This window comes from Oncorhynchus kisutch, linkage group LG9 (assembly GCF_002021735.2).
Source record: "Oncorhynchus kisutch isolate 150728-3 linkage group LG9, Okis_V2, whole genome shotgun sequence".
In the NCBI taxonomy this organism is placed as follows: Eukaryota; Metazoa; Chordata; class Actinopteri; order Salmoniformes; family Salmonidae; genus Oncorhynchus; species Oncorhynchus kisutch.
In genome coordinates, this window is record NC_034182.2 from 2,548,557 (window position 1) to 2,574,798 (window position 26,242).

General features: G+C 43.8%; 2 protein-coding genes across 2 annotated transcripts; both read right to left on the bottom strand.

Annotated features, from left to right (window-relative positions):
* Positions 1-3,321: 3,321 nt before the first annotated feature.
* mcat (malonyl CoA:ACP acyltransferase (mitochondrial)) lies at positions 3,322-6,932 on the bottom strand. The gene is made up of 5 exons (XM_020490807.2): positions 6,260-6,932; positions 5,942-6,029; positions 5,627-5,844; positions 5,289-5,426; positions 3,322-4,992 (listed from the first exon to the last, which is right to left on the bottom strand). Exons 1-5 carry the CDS (start codon positions 6,749-6,751, stop codon positions 4,720-4,722), a joined length of 1,209 nt encoding a protein of 402 aa, XP_020346396.2. The 5' UTR covers positions 6,752-6,932; the 3' UTR covers positions 3,322-4,719.
* Positions 6,933-7,172: 240 nt separating this feature from the next.
* On the bottom strand, positions 7,173-19,337 carry LOC109896254 (differentially expressed in FDCP 6-like). Its single transcript, XM_031831486.1, has 13 exons — positions 19,177-19,337; positions 18,903-19,090; positions 17,487-17,627; positions 16,615-16,803; positions 15,793-16,023; positions 15,503-15,649; positions 10,257-10,365; positions 9,857-10,068; positions 9,654-9,761; positions 9,346-9,512; positions 8,874-9,075; positions 8,484-8,574; positions 7,173-8,349 (listed from the first exon to the last, which is right to left on the bottom strand). The coding sequence occupies exons 2-13, from the start codon at positions 19,011-19,013 to the stop codon at positions 8,150-8,152; spliced, it is 1,908 nt and encodes a 635-aa protein (XP_031687346.1). The 5' UTR covers positions 19,014-19,090; positions 19,177-19,337; the 3' UTR covers positions 7,173-8,149.
* Between the last annotated feature and the right edge of the window lie 6,905 nt (positions 19,338-26,242).

Consider the following 26,242-nt stretch of genomic DNA (forward strand, 5'->3'; position numbering starts at 1 on the left):
ATTTGAGTAATGTAAATCCACCATTTGCATTGCGACTACAGCACGTGAGCAGAGAGACAGAACGTGAGCAGAGAGACAGAACAGCTTAGGGACAGGTAGGCAGAGGGACAGAACAGCTTAGGGACAGGTGAGCAGAGGGACAGAACATCTTAGGGACAGTTAGGCAGAGGGACAGAACAGCTTAGGGACAGGTGTACAGAGGGACAGAACAGCTTAGGGACAGAACAGCTTAGGGACAGGTGAGCAGAGGGACAGAACAGCTTAGGGACAGGTGAGCAGAGGGACAGAATAGCTTAGGGACAGGTGAGCAGAGGGACAGAACAGCTTAGGGACAGGTGAGCAGAGGGACAGAACAGCTTAGGGACAGGTGAGCAGAGGGACAGAACAGCTTAGGGACAGGTGAGCAGAGGGACAGAACAGCTTAGGGACAGGTGAGCAGAGGGACAGAACAGCTTAGGGACAGGTGGCAGAGGGATAGAACAGCTTAGGGACAGGTGAGCAGAGGGACAGAACAGCTTAGGGACAGAACAGCTTAGGGACAGGTGAGCAGAGGGACAGAACAGCTTAGGGACAGGTGAGCAGAGGGATAGAACAGCTTAGGGACAGGTGAGCAGAGGGACAGAACAGCTTAGGGACAGGTGAGCAGAGGGACAGAACAGCTTAGGGACAGGTGAGCAGAGGGACAGAACAGCTTAGGGACAGGTGAGCAGAGGGACAGAACAGCTTAGGGACAGGTGAGCAGAGGGACAGAACAGCTTAGGGACAGGTGGCAGAGGGATAGAACAGCTTAGGGACAGGTGAGCAGAGGGACAGAACAGCTTAGAGACAGGTGAGCAGAGGGACAGAACAGCTGAGGGACAGGTGGCAGAGGGACAGAACAGCTTAGGGACAGGTGAGCAGAGGGACAGAACAGCTTAGGGACAGGTGAGCAGAGGGACAGAACAGCTTAGGGACAGGTGAGCAGAGGGACAGAACAGCTTAGGGACAGGTGAGCAGAGGGACAGAACAGCTTAGGGATAGGTGGGCAGAGGGACAGAACAGCTGAGGGACAGGTGGCAGAGGGACAGAACAGCTTAGGGACAGGTGAGCAGAGGGACAGAACAGCTTAGGGACAGGTGGGCAGAGGGACAGAACAGCTTAGGGACAGGTGAGCAGAGGGACAGAACAGCTTTGGGACAGGTGAGCAGAGGGACAGAACAGGTGAGCAGAGGGACAGAACAGCTTAGGGACAGGTGAGCAGAGGGACAGAACAGCTTTGGGACAGGTGAGCAGAGGGACAGAACAGGTGAGCAGAGGGACAGAACAGCTTCGGGACAGGTGAAGAGAGGGACAGAACAGCTTAGGGACAGGTGAGCCGAGCCAGGGGTGTTTTCAACACTAAACTCTCTTGTGTTTCACATCGAGATGCCTAGTAAAAACTGACATGACATGCATTAATGTAGGTCACACACACACATACGTGTGTTTATTTTCTTTATCGCACACACACACACATACACACACACACACACACACACACTGTATCTTGAAACCTCACTCAGCCCATCCTGTGCAGTGAATCCTGAAGATGACATCTTTTCAGGATGACGAAGGTTTCTGTCCACTGACCTGAATAATCTCCCCGGCAACACACTTCTGATCACATGACTCAATATTTACACAGGTAGATAATTATGGGCGTTACATTTATTATGACCATAGTCACACACACAGCTAGGTGCAATGACTCACCTGTTAGCACACACATACACAAAACTGTTGTCCTGACATGGCTTCCACATGATTTATGTGTGACACCCTGAAACTCATAACATGTGTGTGGCAAACTATTTTCTTTATCAGAAAACAAAATGGTGGAGCACAGAAGAGAGCGACGCCGTGCCATTTCCCTCAGGGCTGGACCTAGTGAGGTGGACAACGTCACCCTGTCTGATGTGAATCTCAGGTAGAGGCTACGTCACCCCTGTCCTGACCTCTTGATCAGTTTACACAGACGATATGAGATAAGAAATTGTTACATTTCACTCAAACTCTTGTCAAATCCAATTTTATTGGTCACATACACATTTAGCTGATGTTATCTCTTATGTCATATAGACATTCAAAGGAGGTATTCAAACCCTCGTTTCTTCCTCCATTGAAGTAGTCACTAATCTGACATTATGGGTGAAAGCAAAATGGTTGGAAGTGAACACTTTGTTGCTACCCAATCACTGATTACCTCAAGGAATAAGGAACGCATTTCTAATGTTTCGTGAACATCATTTCTGTGGTCCGTCCTTTAGGATCCATGCCAGGGCTGCCCGGGCTACAGGTCGTCAGCTGGCAGAGATGGGTGACAGACTGGACCGTGAATGGGCAGAGAGACACCCTAATCAGTGGCCTGTGCCACAAACTCTCCATGTGACAAGTCCTGCCCATGCCCTGACTAGAAGCATCTACAGGTGAGAGGGCTCAAAGACCAGGATGTATTGTGCCAAACAACTAGTAAATCAGTCTTTATTTTGCACATAAGAAATATTTAACACGCAATTAATGAAGATAATATGGTTAACAAAGATCTCATGTAACTCATTATCAGGGGGATACAAGGACAGCTTTGGGGAGTGAAGAGTTTGCCCGGCGTGGCCAAAGCCTGGTTGGCCTCCGCTGTCCACAGGCAGGCTACACAGAGAGCAGAGGCTTGGGTAGCCTGGGTAAGAGCCACTAGCACACTTCCTATACCTACAGTATATACTTTTCCTCATGTGCATTGGGGATAGGGGCTATGGGTAGATTTGGGATTGGGGATAAGTCTCTTACTACTACTCGTGTGTTGTTCCTTGCCCCTACACAGGTTTCCAGTATTGAACCTCCTAACTACCCTGGTTGGGCCAAAGCGACGCTTGCCACTGTGGCACTGGTAGCCACGGCAACCATTTGCACTGCATTGTGGAAGGAGTAGAAAGGCTAACCGTTGCACTGAGGGGGCCTTGAGCTGGACTTCTAGCTACAATGTTCTGTGTTGGACAATTTCCTAATTGAGTGAGATTTTTAAACAATTTTTACTATAGACTTTAATTTAAGAAAAAATAAATGCAGTGTGTGTTATTGATTGATTGTGCTGGATCACGGTTTTTATAGTCTTATCAACTTATGCATGTTTTAAAGACTGTTGCTGGTCTGCAGTATTTTCTATGATGATTGGGCCTGTTACTGGTTAGACATTTAATTGCCACAACTATCTTATCACACCATTAAATGGAAGCTGTAAAAATATTTTTTAATGACTTGAGGAAAAAATGAAACTTGAGAAAACCAAACTGACTTGACTCTCATAAATACCAGGTATTTATTTATTGGTGCAAGGTCACTTGAATGAGTTCATATGGACAAAGTCATTTCTGTCACATTGAAGGAAGTATACTGTAGGTAATGTATGTGTGTCTGTCTTTAGTACTGATTTACTCATTTTGGGTGTCATGACGTGGCCCTCTTCAGATATAGCAAGCACCAACTCTCTCTCACCACCTCTCTCTTCCCCCTACACCCAGACTCTGTAATCTCAGATCGTATATTCCTGGAGGAGACTCTCTCCCTCATGCAGTATAGAGAGAGAAAGGTTCACAGTAGAACTTCTTCTACCTCACAGAACTTGAGAACTAAACAATATCCATGTTTTGGAGAATGTGTAACTGGTCGGTGGAGAATCCAGCTATGACCGGTCCATTGTGTTAGTTTGTGATCTCATTGAGAGACAATACAGCCACATTACCATAACTCTGTTTATACAAGAGTATCCGTTATGATTTGCATCTAATTATTGTGTAAAGATGAAACTATGTGAAATTATGTCATGTGATTTTAAAATGTTTAATGAAAGAGAATCCAATTCCCTTTAAAGTTAAGTTATTGGCCCGCCCCATGAGCACAGACGCGAATCTTGCGTCATGGGACAGCCTTTTCTGCTGTTCAGAATAAAAAACCCACCTAGAGAAGCCCACTTCAGACCAAGCGTACCTCGATTACCTTAGAGGGCTACGGTTTGAGACGGACGATTCCAACAGAGATCATGACGACACATGACCGTAAATATATATATTGATTGCAATTAAGTGAGCGTTCGTGTGCAAAGGATTAGCATTTCAATTATAATTATCAACTGTGTAGGGTCTGTATTTCCCGGCCTTCTCAGCCACACCCACTTCCTCATTTGTCTACCAAGCAGTCATACCGGGTTAGCCCACTAGGGCACATCCCCTATCATTTCCTTATAACCGTATCTACTGTTTTATGCATTTCTGTGATTTAGTTCGTAAATAAATGATTAAGAAAATTGATGTATGGATGATTTATAGTAAAGGCTGGGTTTGTGCAGATAACCAACTATTTACGACGTTCGGAATGAGACTAACGTGAGGTAAAGAATGATTAATTAAAAAACGAATTGATCAGATATTAAAATATCTGAAAAGTTATTAGGAAAATTGTAACTTTAATCTGTAGATTTTCCTTGGTGCCCCGACTTCCTAATTAATTACATTTACATGATTAGTTTAATCACATAATAATTACAGAGAATTGATTTGATAAAATTAGTCTTCACTTTAATGATGCCAAAGACACGACATGGGTGATTGTCAATGGATGTATACTGTACAGTATGTAGACTGTACTGTATTGATACGAGTCTCTCCACAAATCCATGAGTCCGGTCTTACTCCTCAGACCATAATCCTCTCAGTCATCGTGGGTGGTGACGTCCACATGTGTGTAGCTCTTGTAGGCCTTCATGTTGCACTTCTGCAGCGTGGCCCCCAGCTGCTTCCCGGGGCCCACCTCGTAGGTGTGGGGGAAGCTCTGACCCTGGGTCCTCTCAAACACCTCGTGGAGGGTCTGCTCCCACTTCACTGGTGACACCAGCTGCTTGGCCAGCTGCCTGCGCACGTGGCCCTCATGCATGTAGCGCTTGGCGTCCACGTTGGAGTACACGTTGATCTCGGGCCGACGTACCTAAGTTGGGATGGGTAGAGAGACGGGTTTGGGTAAAGGATTTTTCCACTCCATTACATTTATTTTGGCATTTATGGAGGGAAACTGTAAATGTTTTTAAACAGACTTATACAATTGACAATCTGTCTGTGGCCCATGTTAGGAATCAAATCTTGTAAACTCCACCATACTTCAACCAACAACTGGAGATATTCTATACTTGACGTATGCTGTGTATTGTAACGTCCTGGCTGCACAGTACATTGACCAACTGGAAATTGAAAATATATTATTGACTGATTGATGAAGTTCCGTACCTCCACCTGTCTGAGGACATCTCTCAGGGGCTCGGTGGCAGACTCCATCAACGCCGTGTGGAAAGCCCCACTCACCGGGAGCGGCCGCGCACGCAGGAAGTGAAGTTTCCTCGAGTTCTGTTGTAGGAAGTCCAGTGCCTGAGGGAGGACAGGAGGAAGTGTCTGACTCATTCCCAATGTCAATTCCACCCCTAGCCCCTTCCCCTAACCCATTTAGGTATATCTGAGAAGTAGGCCTATTGCCTGCTTGACTCTGATCTCAAATACATGTGAGGTACGTAAATCCAGGATGTTGTGACCCAACTTCAAAAAATAATGACTCCCCATCCATCCACTACCTCTTTGTGGCCAGCGATGACTCTCCCGTCGGGGAAAAGGTAGTTGGCCACGCTGCAGACGGGCTCCTTGATGCCCAGGCTAAGGCAGTGCTCCCTGGCTTGCAAACAGGCATATTTGTACTTAGCCTGGGGCCGTCCCATTACCGACAGCATGCCACTAGGGATCAGCTCTGACGCGGTCTGCATGGCCTCTGCCCGCACCTTCACCGCATACAGGGCTGTAGGATGAAAGAGAATACTATGGAGACTTAGAATTGTTTACCGTCCGTTCATAATTAAGTATAGCACAGCATTGGATAGACTATTGAGGCTCACCTTCTGTGAAATCCATGGCACCAGAAAACACCAGGGCTGCAAACTCTCCCACACTAAATCCTGCAGCAGCCACACAATTCTCAATGGCCTTGAGATGGATGAGGTCGCATATGATGGATGACAAGATGTGCGATGAGTTTTGTTTGTGGAGAAATAAAATAATATCATTAGTATAAAACATCAGGGTGTCTTAGGCTGTATAGTTAAACATATTTAATGTATACTTTGCCATTAAGTGCACACTATTTAAATAAGATGCAACTCACACAGCATCGGCGCATAAGCGGCTACAGACATGGCAACTACTATGTGGCTTACCGCTGGGTTTTCGTGGTTCAGCCTCTCCACAGCTGCCAGTGATGTAACAAACACGGCGGGCTGACAGTGGACTGTCTTCATCAATTCCTCCTCTGGTCCATCTAGGCACATAGACAGCAAGTCGTAGCCCAGTATCTTCTGCGCGACGGCAAACATGTCCTTGACGTTTCTGTATTTCAGAAGCCCGCGACCCATACCCACGAACTGACTCCCCTGCCCGGGGAAGAGCAGCACAGAACTCTCGCTCGGTTTCCTTTTGGGTCTCCGTTGCTCTTCCTCCGTGGGCTCATTCTCAATGAGTTGGTCTTTGGTCTCGGGTGATGTTTGTGTCCCGTTCTGTGAGCCATGCTGATGGGGGTTGTTTGACACTTTCCTGCACAAGAAGGGAAATGACCTAAGCTCCGTTATTGAAGATGTCCTCATATTGAGGAGAGTAGCGCCTCTCATGTTGACTGATACACCTTTTCGCAGGACGACAACCTTAGTGTGCATAATATTGCCACATACAATCCCTAAATTTGGTGTCCACTGAAGCGGTTCGTAAGTTTTTATAAGTTTACGGTACTCATATTATACACCCCCTAAGACTATCAATCGACGCAGGGCGCAGCCATATTGTTTCGGAGAGAAAAGTCGCTTCCAAATGACGTAGAACGACGGTCAGTGTTTGGGCGCGTTGGAGATTCACAAGATATCACATAAATACATCACAACACGCCAAAAATACTCACATTGCTATTTCAATCTTTAGTTAGAAATATTGCACGTGATTGTTTGAATATTTTTTCATTGCTTGGTAGGCCTACTTCCCTACACAAACATGTTCAACTTCTGTTCAAGTTCAACTTCGAAAAAACATCAACCTCGATATACTGTATAATACTATGTGTGACATATGGACATTATTAAGACATGTATTTGGATATATTTATTTGAAATACTAGTACATATTACATATGCATTTGAAATATATGTCAATATATTAGGCATATGTGAGCCACAGATTTAAGACGTTACTTCAAATAGATTGCATTTCAAGAATAAAAGAGAACATATTTGCCTGTCCCGATTCTTCCTGACATGACACTTTTCCTTTCCTGACAAAAAAATGGCATACATGGGTTTGTTAGACTGCCTTGTATCAAATAGAGAAGAGAGCAATCACGTTGTTCACACACTACATACTAGTACGCACACTTCTTTTGTACAGAAATTCAAACCTGTCGTTTATTCTCTGTATTGTATCATTTACAATGACTGTTGTCCCCTAGCAAGATGGAAATATGAACAGTCAGTTGGTTAATGAGGTGTTTCTCAGTTCTTGAAGTAGTGTATAGGCTACTGGGTCCACCTGCCAAGAATCATAGTCCTCATCATGGGACATGTTCGTACAGAACGGAAGATTTTTTGTGAAGGAAGAAACAAACATTTGCATTCTTATTGCACAGGTAGTATCTCCTCGATCAAAGCACTTTCTAAAGGAAGACAAATTCCCTTAAATTTATTTTTTACAGATCCTACTCATCTCCTAGTCAGCACTACCATTGGTAAAGGTCAGGTTCCTCCCCGACTACATTCCAGATCTTCAAAGCCTGGATTGGTATTTAACACATCAGCTAAACACCTCAATTGATGTAGAAATCTGATGCCCGACTGCACAGTCGACAAAGTGGCACGCAACCATTGATTGATGCAATGCAACACCTGTACATCTAGTCGGGCAGGAACTCAGCCAGACTGTTGACATGTAAAACAACTGGGAATGTTCGACATTGCAGCCAACAGTGCAGACGACTGCCGAATGACTGATCTGCAAAGATCCTTGCGTCATAAATAAACTACAATATTATTTGTAGATCAGTCAGTCAGTCACAATTTACCCATGACACATCACGATCCCCCAGGCTCTGACAGGGTGAAAGCCTCCACCTGTTCCTGTAGTCCTTTCTCTTCTGTAGCCGATTGGCTCTCAAGTATTTGCTGAATTTCTTGATTGGCTCTTGGTTGGAGTTTAGCGATAAACTCACTGCTGGCTAACGCCCCCTCCTGTTTCGAGCAGGTGATTTTCACTGGCAACGATGATAACTTGTCTGTAGCAAAAGATATGGCATACCATATTTAGTATATTTTATTGACGGTCCATCAACTCTGATTTCTTATTGTAGTATTTTTTTGATTTATTACAACAGAGAGAGAGAGAGAGAGAGACATGGCAGAGCATTACCCCCAGGTGCGATGGGTTTCATTAGGCGGTTGAGCTGAACATTCCAGTGTCGGACATGGTTGCTGGCTTTACGAAGCTTCTCCTGAACTTCCTACAGACCCAGAGAGAAGGAAACAAGGACATGAGAACACAGTCAAAGCTGATGTCAGTTGCACTTTGTTTTACCATCTATCATTTACTAGCTGTTATTGACTTATAGGTGCCCTATGCAACAATTCCACCTGCAAATAATTATATAAAGCTTTTTCACTGTGGAAATTATGTCTGCCTAAAGTCCACAGGAGCAAGATTCCCACCTAAAAAGATCCTGAACAATAGCCTTATCCTGCTCTCCCCTCACCTCCTGCCACCTCTTCTCCTCTACCTCTCATCTCCTCTCCTCTCCCTCACCTCCAGGTGTTGGTGACTCCTCTCTCGGGTCTCTCGGAGGCTCTGGAGCTCCTGGGAGGCATAGTGGAGGGCAGAGGGGGCCGGCCGCTCTTCCTTCGCTCTGTTTGGGGCCTCCTCCCTGGGGCTGAAGTGGCGGGATGCCTCCTGCTGCTCCTGGAGGAGCAGACACTGCCTGCTCTTCTTCTCCTCTGCCTGCAGTACCCTGGGAAAGGAGAGGAAGGAGGACAACGGTAGAGAGACAGTAGAAAGGGAGACAAGGATAGATAGGAGAGGATGAGGGATATAAGGACACAGAAGACAATTCTACTACAATAGACAGGGACGTTTGGTGATCTGATCTGTGTCTTTAGTCTTGCAGCCATGTGTGTGTGTGTCCGTGTGTGTGTGTCTAAAATGGCGTGTGTGTGCCTGACTCTCTCCTCCATGTGGGCCTGTATCTCCGTGTTGAGATAAGTTTGTGTAGGCGTGTTACCCTTCTAGCTCCAGCCTGACTCTCTCCTCCTCCATGTGGGCCTGTATCTCTGTGTTGAGAGCAGCCTCCAGTTTCTGCTGGGTCAGCTCCAGCTCCTGGATCCTCTTCCTCTGCTGCTCGGCCTCCTTTTCCTTCTCTGCCATCTCAGCCTGCATGCTCTCCCGCAACTGGGGAACACACGCAGGCAGGCAATCAGGCACGTACGTATACATGTACACCGGCTGCATTCTCTCTCACACACTAATCATTTATCTGGGGAACCTACACAGGTGCACTAATTAACCTCATTCTTCAGTACATTATCTTACCTTCTCTGCCTCGTCTAGCTGTCTCTCCAACTCTCTCTGGACCTCCTTCTGTTGCTCCCTCTCTTTCTCCTCCTCCTCCCTGCGCCGTGCCTCCACCTCTCGCTGGTGCTGTGGGACAGAAATACATGTTAGGTACTGTATGCATTACCTCCGCTTTCCTATCTCTCCTCTTTAATGTCTCACTCTCTCTCCCTCCTGCTCACCTGAATAATACTCTCTATCGCCTGTCCTTGCCGTTCCTTTTCCTTCTCCAGGTCTTGAATGGTATGCTCTTCTGATTGGTTGCCGCGGCTGCTGCTGGCGCTCAGGCTGCGCTCCCGTTGACTCTGCTCACGCTGGACCTGCCTCTTCAGCTTTAGTTCCTGGTGGAGGGAGGACTTGCGCTCACCCTGGAGACGGACGGCAGTCTGCAAGGCTGGGGAGAGAGAGGACAGACACACACAGGAGAAATTTTAAAAAGTGATGTTCCTTCCCTAATGCTTTTCAACCGAGGGGTCTCCCAAATGTTTAAACCATTAGGTTAACAGGATATCCTCTAGGTCCGAGGACGACAATTAGGCTTGTGTCTCAGGCAGGGCGTTACACTTGTTCACATCCCCTCACCTTGGGTCCATTCCACCCTCTGTCTCTGGTCAGCAGCACTCATCTCATAGGTCTTGCTGGTGGTCTTCACACAAAAGAGACAACGCTTCCCATCCCTGTCTGGAATAGCCTAAGACAAAGAGAGGATATCTGGTGGTTGACTACCAGGGTGACATTGACTTATCAAGACCCCAAGTTCCGCTCAGCTAATCCCGACCATAAATGATCAGTATTTGCATCAGGCTCGCAATAGGTAACCCTCATTGACTCTTGTTGTAATCTAAATCCTAGTTCAAAATATAGGCCCGATGGTACATTTCTAGACAAGCTTGTATCTATACCAATTCAAGCTAACCCTATGGTATTTTCAAATCAGGGGTTACCAACTGAGCATATGTGCTGATATTAGAGTCTGATATGAAATCCTGCAGCTGTGGTGTTGGACTGATTCATGTAAATGCCAGAAGTTTGATCTTGAACTCTGACCTCTCAAACCAATGTGGACATTCTGGTAATATCTGAAACCGCAAAAATGGAAGAGGGAAAGAGTAAAGAACTTGGTCAGCCCTGCATTAAAGACCAAAAGTGGTTAAAGAAAATTATGATACATTTTTTAAAAGTATACCAGTTTCATTTAAGGACCCCAAAAAAAATTGACAGCTGTGCCATATACAGTGGGGCAAAAAAGTATTTAGTCAGCCACCAATTGTGCAAGTTCTCCCACTTGAAAAGATGAGAGAGGCCTGTAATTTTCATCATAGGTACACAAAATGAGAAATAAAATCCAGAAAATCACATTGTAGGATTTTTTAAATGAATTTATTAGCAAATTATGGTTTGGATCCTCTTAATTAATATAATAATTTTAGCAAAAAAATGTCTTTAATTTACAATCTGTAGAAACTATGAGAATAGAAAGGTTCAGAACTTTTGTGAAACATAGCACAGTTGACAAATATATGGCTAATAAAAATCAAAACTGGATGGTGTTCAGAGATAGATGGGAGGGGTTGAGGGACACTTGGCTAAATAAGACTGTGCCGGATACTGATGCATCTCTAGCTGGTTATAATGTTTTGAATCTGACAGAGGTGGAGATGTCGCCATATTTACAAAGGACAACTTAAAATGTTTCTGTATCTCGCACTACCGCTGTCCCTAAGCAATGTGAATGTCTAGTCCTACATGTGGCCCTTGGTGATAATGCCCAATTTATGCTAGTTAGAATTTATGGTCCTAATCAGAATAGAAAGAGGAGTGGGAGGCCCCGGTGCACAACTGAGCAAGGAGACAAGTACAGTAGTGTGTCTAGTTTGAAAAACAGATGCCTCACAAGTCTGCAACTGGCAGCTTCAATAAACGGTACCCGCAAAACACCAGTCTCAACGTCAACAGTGAAGAGGAGACTCCGGGATGCTGGCCTTGTAACCAACTTCAGTGCCTAGAACGCTGAACTACAGTCAGGTCAAGACCCTGGTAAGGATGACGAGCACACAGATGAGCATCCCAGAGACCGTTTCTGATAGTTTGTGCAGAAATTCTTCAGTTGTGCAATCTCACAGTTTCATCAAGTGTCTGGGTGGCTGGTCTCAGACGATCCCGCAGGTCAAGGTCCCCGGATGTGGAGGTCCTGGGCTGGCGTGGTTACATGTGGTCTGCGGTTGTGAGGCCGGTTGGACGTATTGCCAAATTCTCTAAAACGTTGGAGGCAGATTATGGTAGAGAAATAAACATTACATTATCTGGCAACAGCTCTAGTGGACATTCCTGCAGTCAGCATGCCAATTGCATGCTCCCTTAACTTGAGACATCTGTGGCATTGTGCGGTGTGACAAAACTGCACATTTTAGGAGGGGCCTTTTATTGTCCTCAGCACAAGGTACACCTGTGTAATAATCATACTGTTTAATCAGCTTCTTGATATGCCACACCGGTCAGGTGGATATTTTGTTCAGTATGGTATACCTTTTTTCAAGGATGAGCCATAACAAGAGAATCATCCAGCCCTTTGGGTATCTAACTACACCCCCATATGCCATGTCTTGAAATATGCAGACAGATTAACAGACATAGCGCTGTTTCAGCAGCTACACTTGTCTAGATGATGTGCTATATTGTTTACACCATAAGAATCATTGTGCTGCCTTTTTTATTGACCCGTCAAAAGTATTTGATACTGCTGACCATTTCTTACTTGTACAAAGGTTGTGTGAAATATGTTAGATCAGGCATCTTGCAGTTGGTTCAATAACCATCTAAATGGTGAGGACAACTTGTACTGATGTTATCAAATCTAGCTTCCTCAATATTATGAAAGGTTTGCCGCAGGGGTCGATTTTTGGCCCTGTTCTCTTCACTATTTCTATACATAATATTGGTCTATCTGTTAAAACCTGTAACATTCATCTCTATGCGGATGATAGTTATTTACTCCTGTTCCCCATCTTAACAGCAGGCCATTCATAACCGTCAGCATGGTTTTGACTCCATTCAAAAATTGCTTACTGATCTTAAACTAGTGCTAAATGCTAATAAAAAAAACGTGGTTATGTTGGTCTCCAAGTCTCGTAATATTAACTTTGAGGACCTACATATTTGCACATTGACTACAGGAAAAGGAGGACCGAGCACACCCCCATTCTCATCGACAGGGCTGTAGTGGAGCAGGTTGAGAGCTTCAAGTTCCTTGGTGTCCACATCAACAACAAACTAGAATGGTCCAAACACACCAAGACAGTCGTGAAGAGGGCACGACAAAGCCTATTCCCCATCAGGAAACTAAAAAGATTTGGCATGGGTCCTGAGATCCTCAAAAAGGTTCTATAGCTGCAACATCGAGATTGGTTGCATCACTGCCTGGTACGGTAATTGCTCGGCCTCTGACCGCAAGGCACTACAGAGGGTAGTGCGTACGACCCAGTACATCAATGGGGCTAAGCTGCCTGCCATCCAGGACATCTACACCAGGTGGTGTCAGTGGAAGGCCCTAAAAATTGTCAAAGACCCCAGCCACCCCAGTCATAGACTGTTCTCTCTATTACCACGTGGCAAGCGGTACCAGAGTGCCAAGTCTAGGACAAAAAGGCTTCAACAGTTTTTATCGAAGCCATAAGACTCCTGAATAGGTAATTGCATTGTGAGCCTCCCCCCAACCCGTTTTTACACTGCTGCTACTCTCTGTTTATCATATATGCAGTCACTTTAACCATAACTACATGTACATACTACCTCAAACTACCTCAAGCCTGACTAACCGGTGTCTGTATGTAGCCTGTCTTTTTACTGTTGTTTTATTTCTTTACATACCCATTGTTCACCTAATACCTTTTTTGCACTATTGGCTAGAGCCTGTAAGCAAGCATTTCACTGTAAGGTCTACACCTGTTGAATTCGGCGCACGTGACAAATAAACTTTGATTTGATTGAAGGGAGCCCAAATTGAACAAGACCTCCGTTATAAGTACGCTCTATGGATTGATAAGCGGTCTTTAAAAAAAAACACACATTGGCAAACTGACACGAAAGTTGAGAATTAAGATAGGATTGATTTTTATATAAAAGAAACCAGCCTCACTTTGGAAAGTAGAAGGAAGATTGTTCAAGCAACGCTTCTCCCAGTACCTGATTATGGTGACGTAATCTACATGCATGTGGCAGCCTCTGCTTTAAAAACTTTAGATTCAAACTAGCATTCAGCACTTCTTTTTATCACTGGGGACAATGTTCCGTACACATCACTGCAGTTTGTATAGATCTGTTGGCTGGGAGTCTCTAACTACCAGAAGGGTCCACCACTGGCTACTTTTTGTACATAAAGCGGTTCTTCAGAGACGCCCCCAACTACATCAGCTCACATATTAACTGAAGATCCTGCCATTTTCAGACCCGCTCTATGGACCGACTGCTTCTGGAGGTCCACCTCATGGAATGGCCTTCAGGTCACCTTGAAATTACACTCACTGCTCTCCACTGGACAGCTTAGATGGAGTTTAAGGGAGGTGATGTGAGAGTTGTGTTTGTTTTGATTAATCCGGTTTTATTTCTTGTATGTTAATGTTCACAGGGATTCCTTTCAAATTAGACCCTGGTCTCAATGGTGACCCACCCTGTAGAAATAAAAGTTTAATTAAAAAAAATACAAAACATGACCAGAAGTATGTGGACATCTGCTCGTCGAACATCTCATTCCAAAATCATGGGCATTAACATGGAGTTGGTCCCCCATTTGCTGCTATAACAGCCTCCACTCTTTTGGGAAGGCTTTCCACTAGATGTTGGAACATTGCTGCAGGGACTTGCTTCCATTCAGCCACAAGAGCATTTGTCAGGTGGGCACTGATGTTGGGCGATTAGGTCTGGCTCGGAGTCTGCATCCCAATTAATCAAAAAGGGGTTCGATGGGGTTGGAATCAGGGCTCTGTATAGGCCAGTTAAGTTCTTCCACATTGATTTTGACAAACCATTTCTGTATGGACCTGGCTTTGTGCACGGCGGCATTGTCATGCTGAAACATGAAAAGGGCCTTCCCCAAACTCTTGCCACAAATTTTGAAGCACGGAATCGTCTAGAATGTCATTGTATACTGTAGCGTTAAGATTTCCCTTCACTGGAACTAAAGGGCCTTGGCCAAACCGTGAAAAATAGCCCCAGACCATTATTCCTCATCCACCAAACTTTACAGTTGCCACTATGCATTTGGGTAGGTAGCGCTCTCCTAGCATCTGCCAAACCCATATGTCTGTCGGACTGCCAGATGGTGAAGTATAATTAATCACTCCAGAGAACACGTTTCCACTGCTCCATAGTCCAATTGCGGCGAGCTTTACACCACTCCAGCAGACGCTTGACATTGAGCATGGTGATCTTAGGCTTGTGTTTGGCTGCTCAGCCAAGGAAACCCATTTCATGAAGCTACCAGACAAACAGTTATTGTGCTGACGTTGCTTCCAGAGGCAGTTTAGAACTCGGTAGTGAGTGTTGCAACTGAGGACAGAGGATTTTTTGCAGCTGGCGGTCCCGTTCTGTGAACTTTTTCGAGCACTTCCGTAAGGCCATTCCACTGCCAATATGTTTGTCTATGGAAATTGCATGGCTGTGTGCTCGATTTACTTTTATGTCCACATACTTTTGTATATATAGTGTACTTCTCAGTTTCGAGTACACAGTAGCGATTCACTCAGCCATTAACAAACAAATTGAATTACCCTAGCCAATATTTTTTCTACCGGTTTTGTGGATTGAAAGATAAACCAGAATAACAAGATTACCTCCACAACACAATACTGGTCCAATGGAATCTCTCCCTTCTTGTCTTTCAGGTCCTCGCTGGCGTAGTAGGCCATGAAGGATGGCCTGAGTACAAACCAACGCTCCATCCAGTTCCTGCGCACATGTCCCTTTTTCCACATGTAACCCTGCGAGAGAGAGAGAGACAGACAGAGAGAGAGGGAGGGAGAGAGAGGGATCGATCATTGTCCCTGTAATGTGAATTTCATTCAGCGCAAACACATCTACACACACATAAAAACAGCCCACACACACAGCCCCACCAACTCACCCTCTTGAGGACGTTGTGGTACATCTCCAAGAAGACCTGGTCCAGAGCCAAACTGAAGGCACCCGCATTGCTGACCCTCAGCAGCCTCCCGGCACCCATGTGATCCAGGAACACCCACACCGACATGCCCTCCTCCTGGACAGAGCCATTTTGGGATAGCAGGTCCTCCAGGGGCTTGCCGTCCCACTCCTGATTCATCGCAGTGGAAATTTTCTTCATTAGGTACTCCACCTGCGTGTGTGTGCGTACAAGTCAGAAAATATCTTTATCCTTCTATGGGTGAATTTGCTGAGACCCATACTCAGAAAGTGATCTAGTAAAGGGATAATGCTGTGGTCAGCAAGTTGCAACACATCTTCATAAAGCCTGCAGATGTTATCAACAGGAAACCAAACCTCCCTCATATTGGTTTATTCTACTCTGACCTCCTGCTTAGGGGGAGGAGAACAGGAAGTAAGGACCTAGAGTAGAGATATTTTAGCAATGCACCAGAGGATGGTGCATCAGCCTCCACTGAGCAAGGGGCTAATCGATAAACATACCGTTTGTATACTGCAAGCGTCAAAGCACACAGTGTAGTCAAAATGACCACTGGACTGCATAACTATGACTATTCTCTTACTGTTTATATACAGTACTGTATGTGTGTCTATTAACCCTCTATTCTCCCTCCCTCTTCAGCTCTCCTCCTTTCTCCCTCTTTTTCAGATTAACTATTTCCTCCCTACCTGTACATCTCTTTTCTCTCTGAAAGATACTGTTTGGCTTTATATTTAAATGTGCCAATGGAGGTCAGTCTCTCCCTGCCCCCACCCCCCTCACCTCCTGTGGAATCATGATGAGTGGGTAGTGGTCCTCCGACAGCAGGTTGAAGAGACAGAAAAGTTTGAAGCAGTCTCTCAGGGAGCACAGCAGCCCCCCCTGGCCACTGGTAGGTCTGTAGTTTTTCTTCATGGTCATCATCCAGCACAGGTCGTCAAACGTCTCCTTGTCATATGCACCCTCTTTGACCTGGGTGCAGCACACCAGGGTTTAATTTGTTCATTAGTACTGGTAAAGAGTTTAAATGTTAAACGGATAGTTCACCCAAATTACATATTGGTTTCAATACCCTGTAAGCAGTCTATGGATAAGGTAAGACAGCAATGCATGCTTCGGTTTTGCTCACAGGTTAAGGAAACCAATATGTAATTTTGGGTGAACTAAGATCAAGATCAAGTGCAATTCATCTCCTGAATGGACTGGAATTCACTCATCTCAATGTGAAAATACTCAATTGAGTATGATGGGATGGTTACCTTGGCCAGTATGTATTTGTTGAGGTAGTTTACCTTGGCCAGTATGTATTTGTTGAGGTAGTTTACCTTGGCCAGTATGTATTTGTTGAGGTAGTTTACCTTGGCCAGTATGTATTTGTTGAGGTAGTTTACCTTGGCCAGTATGTATTTGTTGAGGTAGTTTACCTTGGCCAGTATGTATTTGTTGAGGTAGTTTACCTTGGCCAGTATGTATTTGTTGAGGTAGTTTACCTTGGCCAGTATGTATTTGTTGAGGTAGTTTACCTTGGCCAGTATGTATTTGTTGAGGTAGTTTACCTTGGCCAGTATGTATTTGTTGAGGTAGTTTACCTTGGCCAGTATGTATTTGTTGAGGTAGTTTACCTTGGCCAGTATGTATTTGTTGAGGTAGTTTACCTTGGCCAGTATGTATTTGTTGAGGTAGGGCATGTAGCCATGTTTTGACACCGGTCCATCGTCATCGTCTTGGAAGTGCTCCTCCAGTGCTACGGGGTCGTGAGGGATGTTCAACACCGTGTACAGGTTGTGGGAGAGAACCTGCGACATGCACGCGCACACACACACACAGAAATGAAGAAAATGCCTGTGTCAAAGGGAGATTCTCAATTGGTTCGCTCAACTCCTCTGTCCTCAGTTGTCCTCTCCTCTCCTCCTTTTGAAAAAGCGAGAACACTCCTCTGTTTTAAACTAATTGACACAACTAAGTGATCCTCGACCACTCTACAACTTAGTGGTTTCCGGGTCACCAAGGATAGAGGGCGGAGGATTTGAGGAGAGGATGGTCTTTTGGCCAACTGAGAATCTCCCAAAATGACCCTTTAAATGTATAATGTTCCTGTCAATATTACATCTGCGATTCCTATATTTGTATACACTATGTAAGTGGTTACTGAATGAGTTCACAACTTCTAATCATCTCAAATCATATGAAAAAACAAAGCGGTCAATAAGAAAAACCAAAACAAGCAGTGTAAACAACATTGCAGGCCTCTGACTGACTGACTGACTGACTGACTGACTGACTGACACACACACACACACACACACACACACACAGCCCCCTCGGTGTGAGCGTGTCTGAACACCTGCCTGCTATTTCCTGGGATTCTCACCAAAGAGAGAACACAACTTGTTTGAACTCGAAAGGCCAGAGACTGAGTGAAGGGGAAGATGACTGAACACACAGCACCGTCTGTTTCTGTTGTACAGTAAACTCTGATATGTTGTCATGTGTACAAGTTGACTGCAGTAAAGGGAGAGGGCAAGTCCTGGACTTTGAAAAGAGGGCATAGGTGACTATTGGCTGACTTTAATGCTCCCATTTCTGTGTGTAGGCTGCCGCTGTTGTGATTACTCACTGAAAGAGCGTTTCATGGATACACACTCATGAGGGTGTATCCATGTGTTAAAGTCACCAATGTATCCAAATTGTTGTGAGTGAGAATGTTTTCATCTGCATGTTTCTCATACTGAGCAGTATTCCTGCCTGATCCATGCAAATTATTATTTTTACTGGTGGACTGTTAACTTTATAAATAGTATACATCCCTAGATTCAAGCTGAATAATGTATTATAGGCTAATATAATAACTTGTAAGAGGCTAACAATGTACTTTTTAGGCTATCTTGATCAGATTTTCAAACCTCAAAATGTTTGTTTATAAGGTTATCTAAACAAACGTTTATGTGTATATTATTATGTGAACTGTAGGCTATGATTAACATGCTGGCGCCAGAGGCACAGAAGCAATTCAACACCCATTTCCTGATTATAAAGCTCAGCACTTGGAAATATTACACTTCAAATCTAACCTTCAGCTGGGACTTCGATACTTTGCCGCATTTCTCCATGTCCAGCGATGTGAACGCGTACCAGATGGACTTGAGCAGTTCGGATTGTAGTTCCATTGTGGAGACAGACATATTTGCGTCTACATTCCGAAGCGAGCGGAGTTGTGCACAGCACAGTGATATCAGTATTGAAAACTGAAGTGGAAGCACTTAACGAGAAGGCGAACAGGACACGTTAAGAAAAGGGGTGGAGAAGAGAGGAACAATTATGTAACCAAAGTAAAATACTACCTACCTTATAAACCTATAATTATGTTTTAGGTCACTCAAAGTTAAAACTTCGAAATACTTTGGAAAACTCTGGCATGCTTGTAAATTATCGACCTCTCTCTTTCAAGTGGGTGGAGGTAATTTAACCCCAGCTCTTGGTTGATGTCATTGATAAACAAACGCAATATGCGTCTTTTTCCCAACGCAGTTAAGACAAAACCACGCCCCGTTATTCAGAGAGGCGTTCTACTACGCTCCCACTGGCAAGCTAGTGTTGTTTGAAGTTATATTATCATCAGTAGTCTATTATCAGGTAAAATCATATGCTTACAATTCATCATTTCTCAAATATGTATTAGCTAATCATTTAGTCGAACAAGCCATGCTACAGCCATTGAAACTGTCTTTGAGCGTTAAGGGATGTTAAATGACTAGTTTGGTCCATCCCCCAAGTTATTATATTTTTCGATCTTGAAATACAAGGGTAAATCAGTGACTGAAATGTCGCGCTTTGTGATATTCACTTCCGGACTTCGACAGCGCTCAAGGCTTTGTAGAACACCTGTTATTCAGAATAACTGGGTGTGGTTTTGGCATAACTGCGTTGGGAAAAGGAAAGACGCAGTCGGCGTTATCACCCACCCGGCTTACATCCCCCAGCAGCCACTCTGGGTTTGAGTCACACTCTCACACGTCCACAAACTCACAAGTTGTTTCCTTAAAAGTAAGCGGGTGACTGTAGACCGGAAATTATGAGCGGGCCCGCTCTACCTTACACCTTGCCAGTCCAAATAATAAATATTGATAGTTAATTTGACCGCGACGCACGCGGACAGAAAGACGCATCGATCTCAGGTAAAGCATCCGCGCGAGCGAAAAGGCGCCCCGCTGTCTCAGTATGTGTAGACCATGTATCTGATGCTGTCTGGACCAAAAGAGAATGACATGTCATACTAATTATGTCCAGCCTTCGTCAGATACATGGGCTACACATAGAGGGGCACTGTTTCACTCACTCGAATGCTTTCTCCGCAAACATAGCAGAGAGGGCTCACTCTCGCCAAAATCTGTCCAGAGTAAGACAATGCGTTTTTATGGGCATAATATGCAGACATAAAATAATCGGCTGCCTTCCCCCCTTTGGGACAAAGACTACCATTGTTAGGGCGGAGACAGGAGCGTCTCGTCATTATATACAGATCTCTTGCGAAATGGAAAGGAAGATTAGCGGGTGCACAGTCACTGTTAGGATGCTGGATTCCCCTAAAGTAAATTGAGCTTCCGCCAAAATTCCTGTCTAAATAAAACAATTCGAAATATTTCACCAGGGAAGATGATGATCATTAGCTTCTTCTTTTTTTTCTTAAAAATAAAATAAAAATAGCTGTGGACAGGGGAGCAGCCAGAGGGGTGTCCGGGGTGACACTGGACACCCCTGACATCTGATTGCCCAACCCGGGCGTCACCCCAAAATTTCATTCGCTACTGGCAGTTTGATGCTGATTGACATCTCATTTCACTTCTTGTTGAAAGAAGCATTTATTTTGATGTTCAGCGGCTCCATGAGCTCTTTTCGTGATTGGCGAAAGCATCATATTTGAAGTAAATTTTAAGGTTTAGCATCGGGTTAAGGTTTCCTGAACAACTTTTACAAAAGTTGAGTCGCTGTGTAAATTAACATTAACATTAGACCTTTGGCTCCATTAACAGACAGTTAATCAGATAAGAGAGATCGGTTCCCAATTTAGCCTAACATTATGTTTACATCTGTGCTAGTAATTCACACATATACAGTGCAGTGTCGTAAATTACAGTATACGAATGTTTAGCTAATGTGGGATAACTAGTAGGCTACAGATGTCTGTGTTCAGCAAGTTAACATTCAGCAATTTCAAATCCACTAACTCAGTTAGATTTTCGTACTTGAACTCAAAACAAACAATTGTTATTATCAATCTGTTAACGTTACTCAAATAGGAGAGAAAGAAGTGGTCGGGACAGACCGTCTACTCTCCTTGACTTTGTTGTGTTTCTAGAACCTTGTAAAGAGGTCTTCCATGAGCTATTTCGACTTTGTAAGATTTCTGTTGTTACTCCAGTCAGCAGTGCTTCTTGCGAGAGAAGATTCTCAGCTTTAAAACGGATTAAAACCCACCTTAGGACAACAATGGTTGATGACAGGTTAAGTCACCTCGGAATTCTCTGTGTTGAGTCAAGGAGGGCACGCTCCCTCAACATGGATGAGTTTGCAGAATTATGCTGTTTTAAATCTACCTAGGATCATTTGGCATTTAAGTGGTCCCTCTGGTCATGATTAAAACCTGCACTGTGTACTAGCTAGTACACTGACATTCTAAAATGATCAATCCAAAGGGTATCACGTCACACAGATTTAATTTGGTCTTGATTAGGCCAATTCCAAAACTTTTCTTTGCTATTAGTTAACATAATATAAACTCAGCAACAAAAGAAACGCATAGAAATTGAATAATGTGTCCCTGAACGAAGGGGGGGGGGGTCAAAATCAAAAGTCACAGTCAGTATCTGGTGTGGCCACCAGCTGCATTAAGTACTGCAGTGCATCTCCTCCTCATGGACTGCACCAGATTGGCCAGTTCTTGCTGTGAGATGTTACCCCACTCTTCCTCCAAGGCACCTGCAAGTTCCCGAACATTTCTGGGGGAAATGGCCCTAGCCCTCACCCTCTGACCCAACAGGTCCCAGACGTGCTTGTTGGGATTGAGATCTGGGCTCTTTTCTGGCCATGGCAGAAAACTGACATTCCTGTCTTGCAGGAAATCACGCACAGAACAAGCAGTATGGCTGGTGGTATTGTCATGCTGGAGGGTCATGTCAGGATGAGCCTGCAGGAAGGGTACCACATGAGGGAGGAGGATATATTCCCTGTAACGCACAGCATTGAGATTGCCTGCAATGACAACAAGCTTAGTCCGAAGATGCTGTGACACACCGTCCCAGACCATGACGGGCCCTCCACCTCCAAATCGATCCCTCTCCAGAGTACAGGCCTCGGTGTAACGCTCATTCCTTTGACGATAAACGCGAATCTGACTCGTCAGTGAAGATAACTTTTTGCCAGTCCAGTTTGGTCCAGCGACGGTGGGTTTGTGCCCATATGCGACGTTGTTGCCGGTGATGTCTGGTGAGGACCTGCCTTACAATAGGCCTACAAGCCCTCAGTCCAGCTTCTCTCAGCCTATTGTGAACAGTCTGACCACTGTTGGAGGGATTGTGCGTTCCTGGTGTAACTTGGGCAGTTGTTGTTGCCATCCTATACCTGTCCTGCAGCTGTGATGTTCTGATGTACCGTTCCTGTGCAGGTGTTGTTACACGTGGTCTGCCACTGCGAGGACGATCAGCTGTCTGTCCTGTCTCCCTGTAGCGCTGTCTTAGGTGTCTCACAGTGCAGACATTGCAATTTATTGCCCTGGCCACATCTACAGTCCTCATGGCTCCTTGCAGCATGCCTAAGGCACGTTCACGCAGATGAGCAGGGACCCTGTGCATCTTCATTTTGGTGTTTTTCAGAGTCAGTAGAAAGGCCTCTATAGTGCCCTAAGTTTTCATAACTGTGATCTTAATTGCCTACTGTCATGTCTTTGGCTATGCCGGATTAAGTGATATGACATGCTATTCTATAAAATCTTTTCTCCGTAATTAATATTACCTGATTGAGCTAATCATGTAAATGTAATTAACTAGAGTCGGGGGACCACAAAATAATATTTCTAGAGCTGTTATCTTCCGAATAAACTCTTATTAAAGACCTAGTAATATTTTACATCAATAGCAGTCAATATTAATCGTCACCTTAATTCAGTCTCATCTGAAAGTTGTAAATTCTTGGTCATCTTCACGAACCCTGGCTAAAGTGTTGAGTCAGCAATACAAAATTGGGTTTAATTATTCATTTACTAAATACCTAACTAATGACACAGAATTACATATACACAGAATGAATTATACCTTGATTACAAATGATGTCATAAAGGAAAACGTCCCTTTAGGAAAGCGGGCGGAACAGATATGACAGCTGGTTACACAAAAGAAAAGGGGCTGGGTTTGAGTGAAAGAGAGGGAAGACTGAGGAACAAAAGGGAGAAGCTGTGCTATTGTAAATACAGTATTTTATGCATTCTAAATTACCTCCCATTTGGAAAAGGAAAATGCAATAAATATTTACTCTGAGGTGCGCTTCGGTAGGTTGGTGGTAGATGGAAGGCCGTGTTGCCAAACTGAGTCCTTTGTCCTTTGAAGAATGTCTCTGGTGGTCAATTGGATACGTTGTAGTAACGTCGTTGTGTGGTAGATAGAATACTCTGTCTGTTCTTTCCTAGCCCGCGTTTGCAGCTGCTGTTGCTAACTCAACGGCTAGGAGGTATCACTTCTGTAGTGAATAAGAGTTCAAAGTTCATACCATTCGCAACCAAAGCTCACGCTGAGATTGGCTTAGTTCTGTAGTTGACATGTTAGTCCTTTTAACGCAGAGGCTGCAGACCTCACGTACTTGGAACAGGAGGTTATATTTTCATCAAGGCTTTATATTGGAAGGGAGAGGAGGGCGTGTATGAAAAGTTTTATAACCCATGTCCCTTCACAGGGCCACTGATTGAGCAGAGCCCTAACCTTATGAAATCCCAAATCTCTCATTTGGAAGCTAAAATTACATATAATCTCTTCACCAATAATTTTATATTCAAACATTTAAATTGAACAAAAATTCCATGTGAATCCGATAACTACAATGTGCAGACTTTCCACTGTAGAGTTTATGTAATCTTATCATTGATGAGAATGTTTCAAATAACAACCGAACTGACATCATATTCATTAAGCACCACCGCATATGTTCAATTGGTCGGATTACCAGAATATAGTTAATTTCCCCCCCACCTCCTGATGTTCCCAGAACAGTGTTATCCACTGTGTAGTGATTCATTTAGTCTTTCCCGCTCCTTTATCAGTCCACACCCCCTTTTCTTTGTATACCAAGCAGTCATATCGGTTTAGCCCACTGTGGGATCTTCCCTATCATTGTTAGTAACCAATGTACTGTTTGTTTGTTATGCATTTCTGTGATTATTTAGTTAGTAAATAAATTATTAAGACAATTGGTGTATGGATGATTCATAGTTTAGGCTGGTTTGGTCAAATAACCAACAATTTACGACGTTTGGAAAGAATAATTCATTAATAGAAGACTAATTTAGTTATATTTGGAAAATTATAACTGTAATCTGAAGATTCTGTGATTCCCCAACTTCCTAGTTAATTACATTTACATGATTAGTTTAATCACGTAATAATAAGAATTGATTTGATAGAATAAGTATTCACATTTAATGATAGCCAGAGACCCGACACAAGTAGGTCTAGTACATGTACCGTTAATCCCGTGTCATTTACATTCATTTCTGTTAATGCATGTATTAACTAAAGTCATTTACCTTTCTCATTATGTTTGCAGTGTTGAGTTCACAACCTCCTACACTATTGAGAAACAAGTTTTGGTTAATTTCATACCAATTACAAGTTGTCAAATCTTTGTTAATTAATTGCCTTTTGTTTTGAGTGCTCCGTGAACAATGTCCTGATACAGTCGAGGGAGCGTGTGCCTGAGCACGCACAGAAGTCGACGTACCTGGCTGCTCCATGCAAAAGTAGGAAAGTGTCTATTTTGCAATGTCAGATTTCGTGATTGTTATAACTCACCACGTCCCCCACTAATAATCTGAGTTTCGCAGTCATTTTTTCTTGACCTCACACAGTAAGTCAACCAAGTCTGTTTCTTTAACATCCATTTCGAATGACAGTTCCTCAGTATTTGAAATAGCTTTCCAACACTCCCGGCCTCGATAATCACCTAGCCTCGGTGTGAAATATCATGATCTGATCATTCCATATATCCCGATAAAACGCTCTACAAAAACTGCTGTTCCGGCTGGAAAATTGTTCCACGAAAATGCCCATATAAAAAATGACCATAACTGGCATGCAGATCGGTAGAAATGGTAGGGTAAATTGTAGCTTCCCCAAACTTAAAACTAAAGAGCTGCCTATGGTCTTTACTATAACACCCATAACAAAATGATGTGTGTACACATAGGAGGAACCATGAAAAAAACGTGCCCGCTTATGGAAATCAACGGCCATTCAATTGATTTGTCTGTAGAGGAGTTTTTCCTCAATAGTCGGAAGACGTTTACGCCTATAAGGAATGTCTCTCCTTATCAACATTCCTTCATCTGACTGCAATGATTTCGAAAGAACTAAACAGGTGTAAGCAAACCCTGGACCCCGGTCATGGCTAGGAGGGATCCTGCTTTTGACAAATTAACGTCAGATTTACTTTTTATGCAGCAGTTTAGGTGAATTCACGTATTAAGTTAATAATGTTTCATGTAAAAAATATATATATATATTCACTAGGTGTATTCATTCAATTTGTCCAATAAAAAAATGCTTGTTTTCTTTTCTGTTGCAAAACGTTTTGATAAAGTGTGCACTAATGAATATGACCCAGGTGAAAGCAATGCTCGATGCCCACTAAGAATTAGCTTTCACCTGGTAACTACATTTTCCACTAGAGGGTGATATAAAGCTAATTGCCAAAATAAAGGAAACACCCAGATAAAGTGTTTTTAAGTAGGGCGTTGGGCCACCACATGCTGCCAGGACACCTTCAATGTGCCTTGGCCTAGATTCTACAAGTGTATGGAACTATTGGAAGAATGTGACACCATTCTTCTACGAGATATTCTATAATTTGGTGTTTTGTTGATGGTGGTGGAAAACACTGTTTCAGGTGGTGCTCCAGAATCTCCCATAAATGTTCAATTGGGTTGACATCTGGTAACTGACACACACTCACACACTCACAGAATTTTGGAACTGAGTTATATACAGTGCCTTTGGAAAGTATTCAGACCCCTTGAATTTTTCCACATTTTGTTATGTTACAGCCTTATTCTAACATCGATTAAGTAAATAAAAATTGTCAGCAATCTGCACTCAATACCCAATAATGACAAAGTGAAAACAGGTTTTTAGAAATGTTAGCAAATTTATTC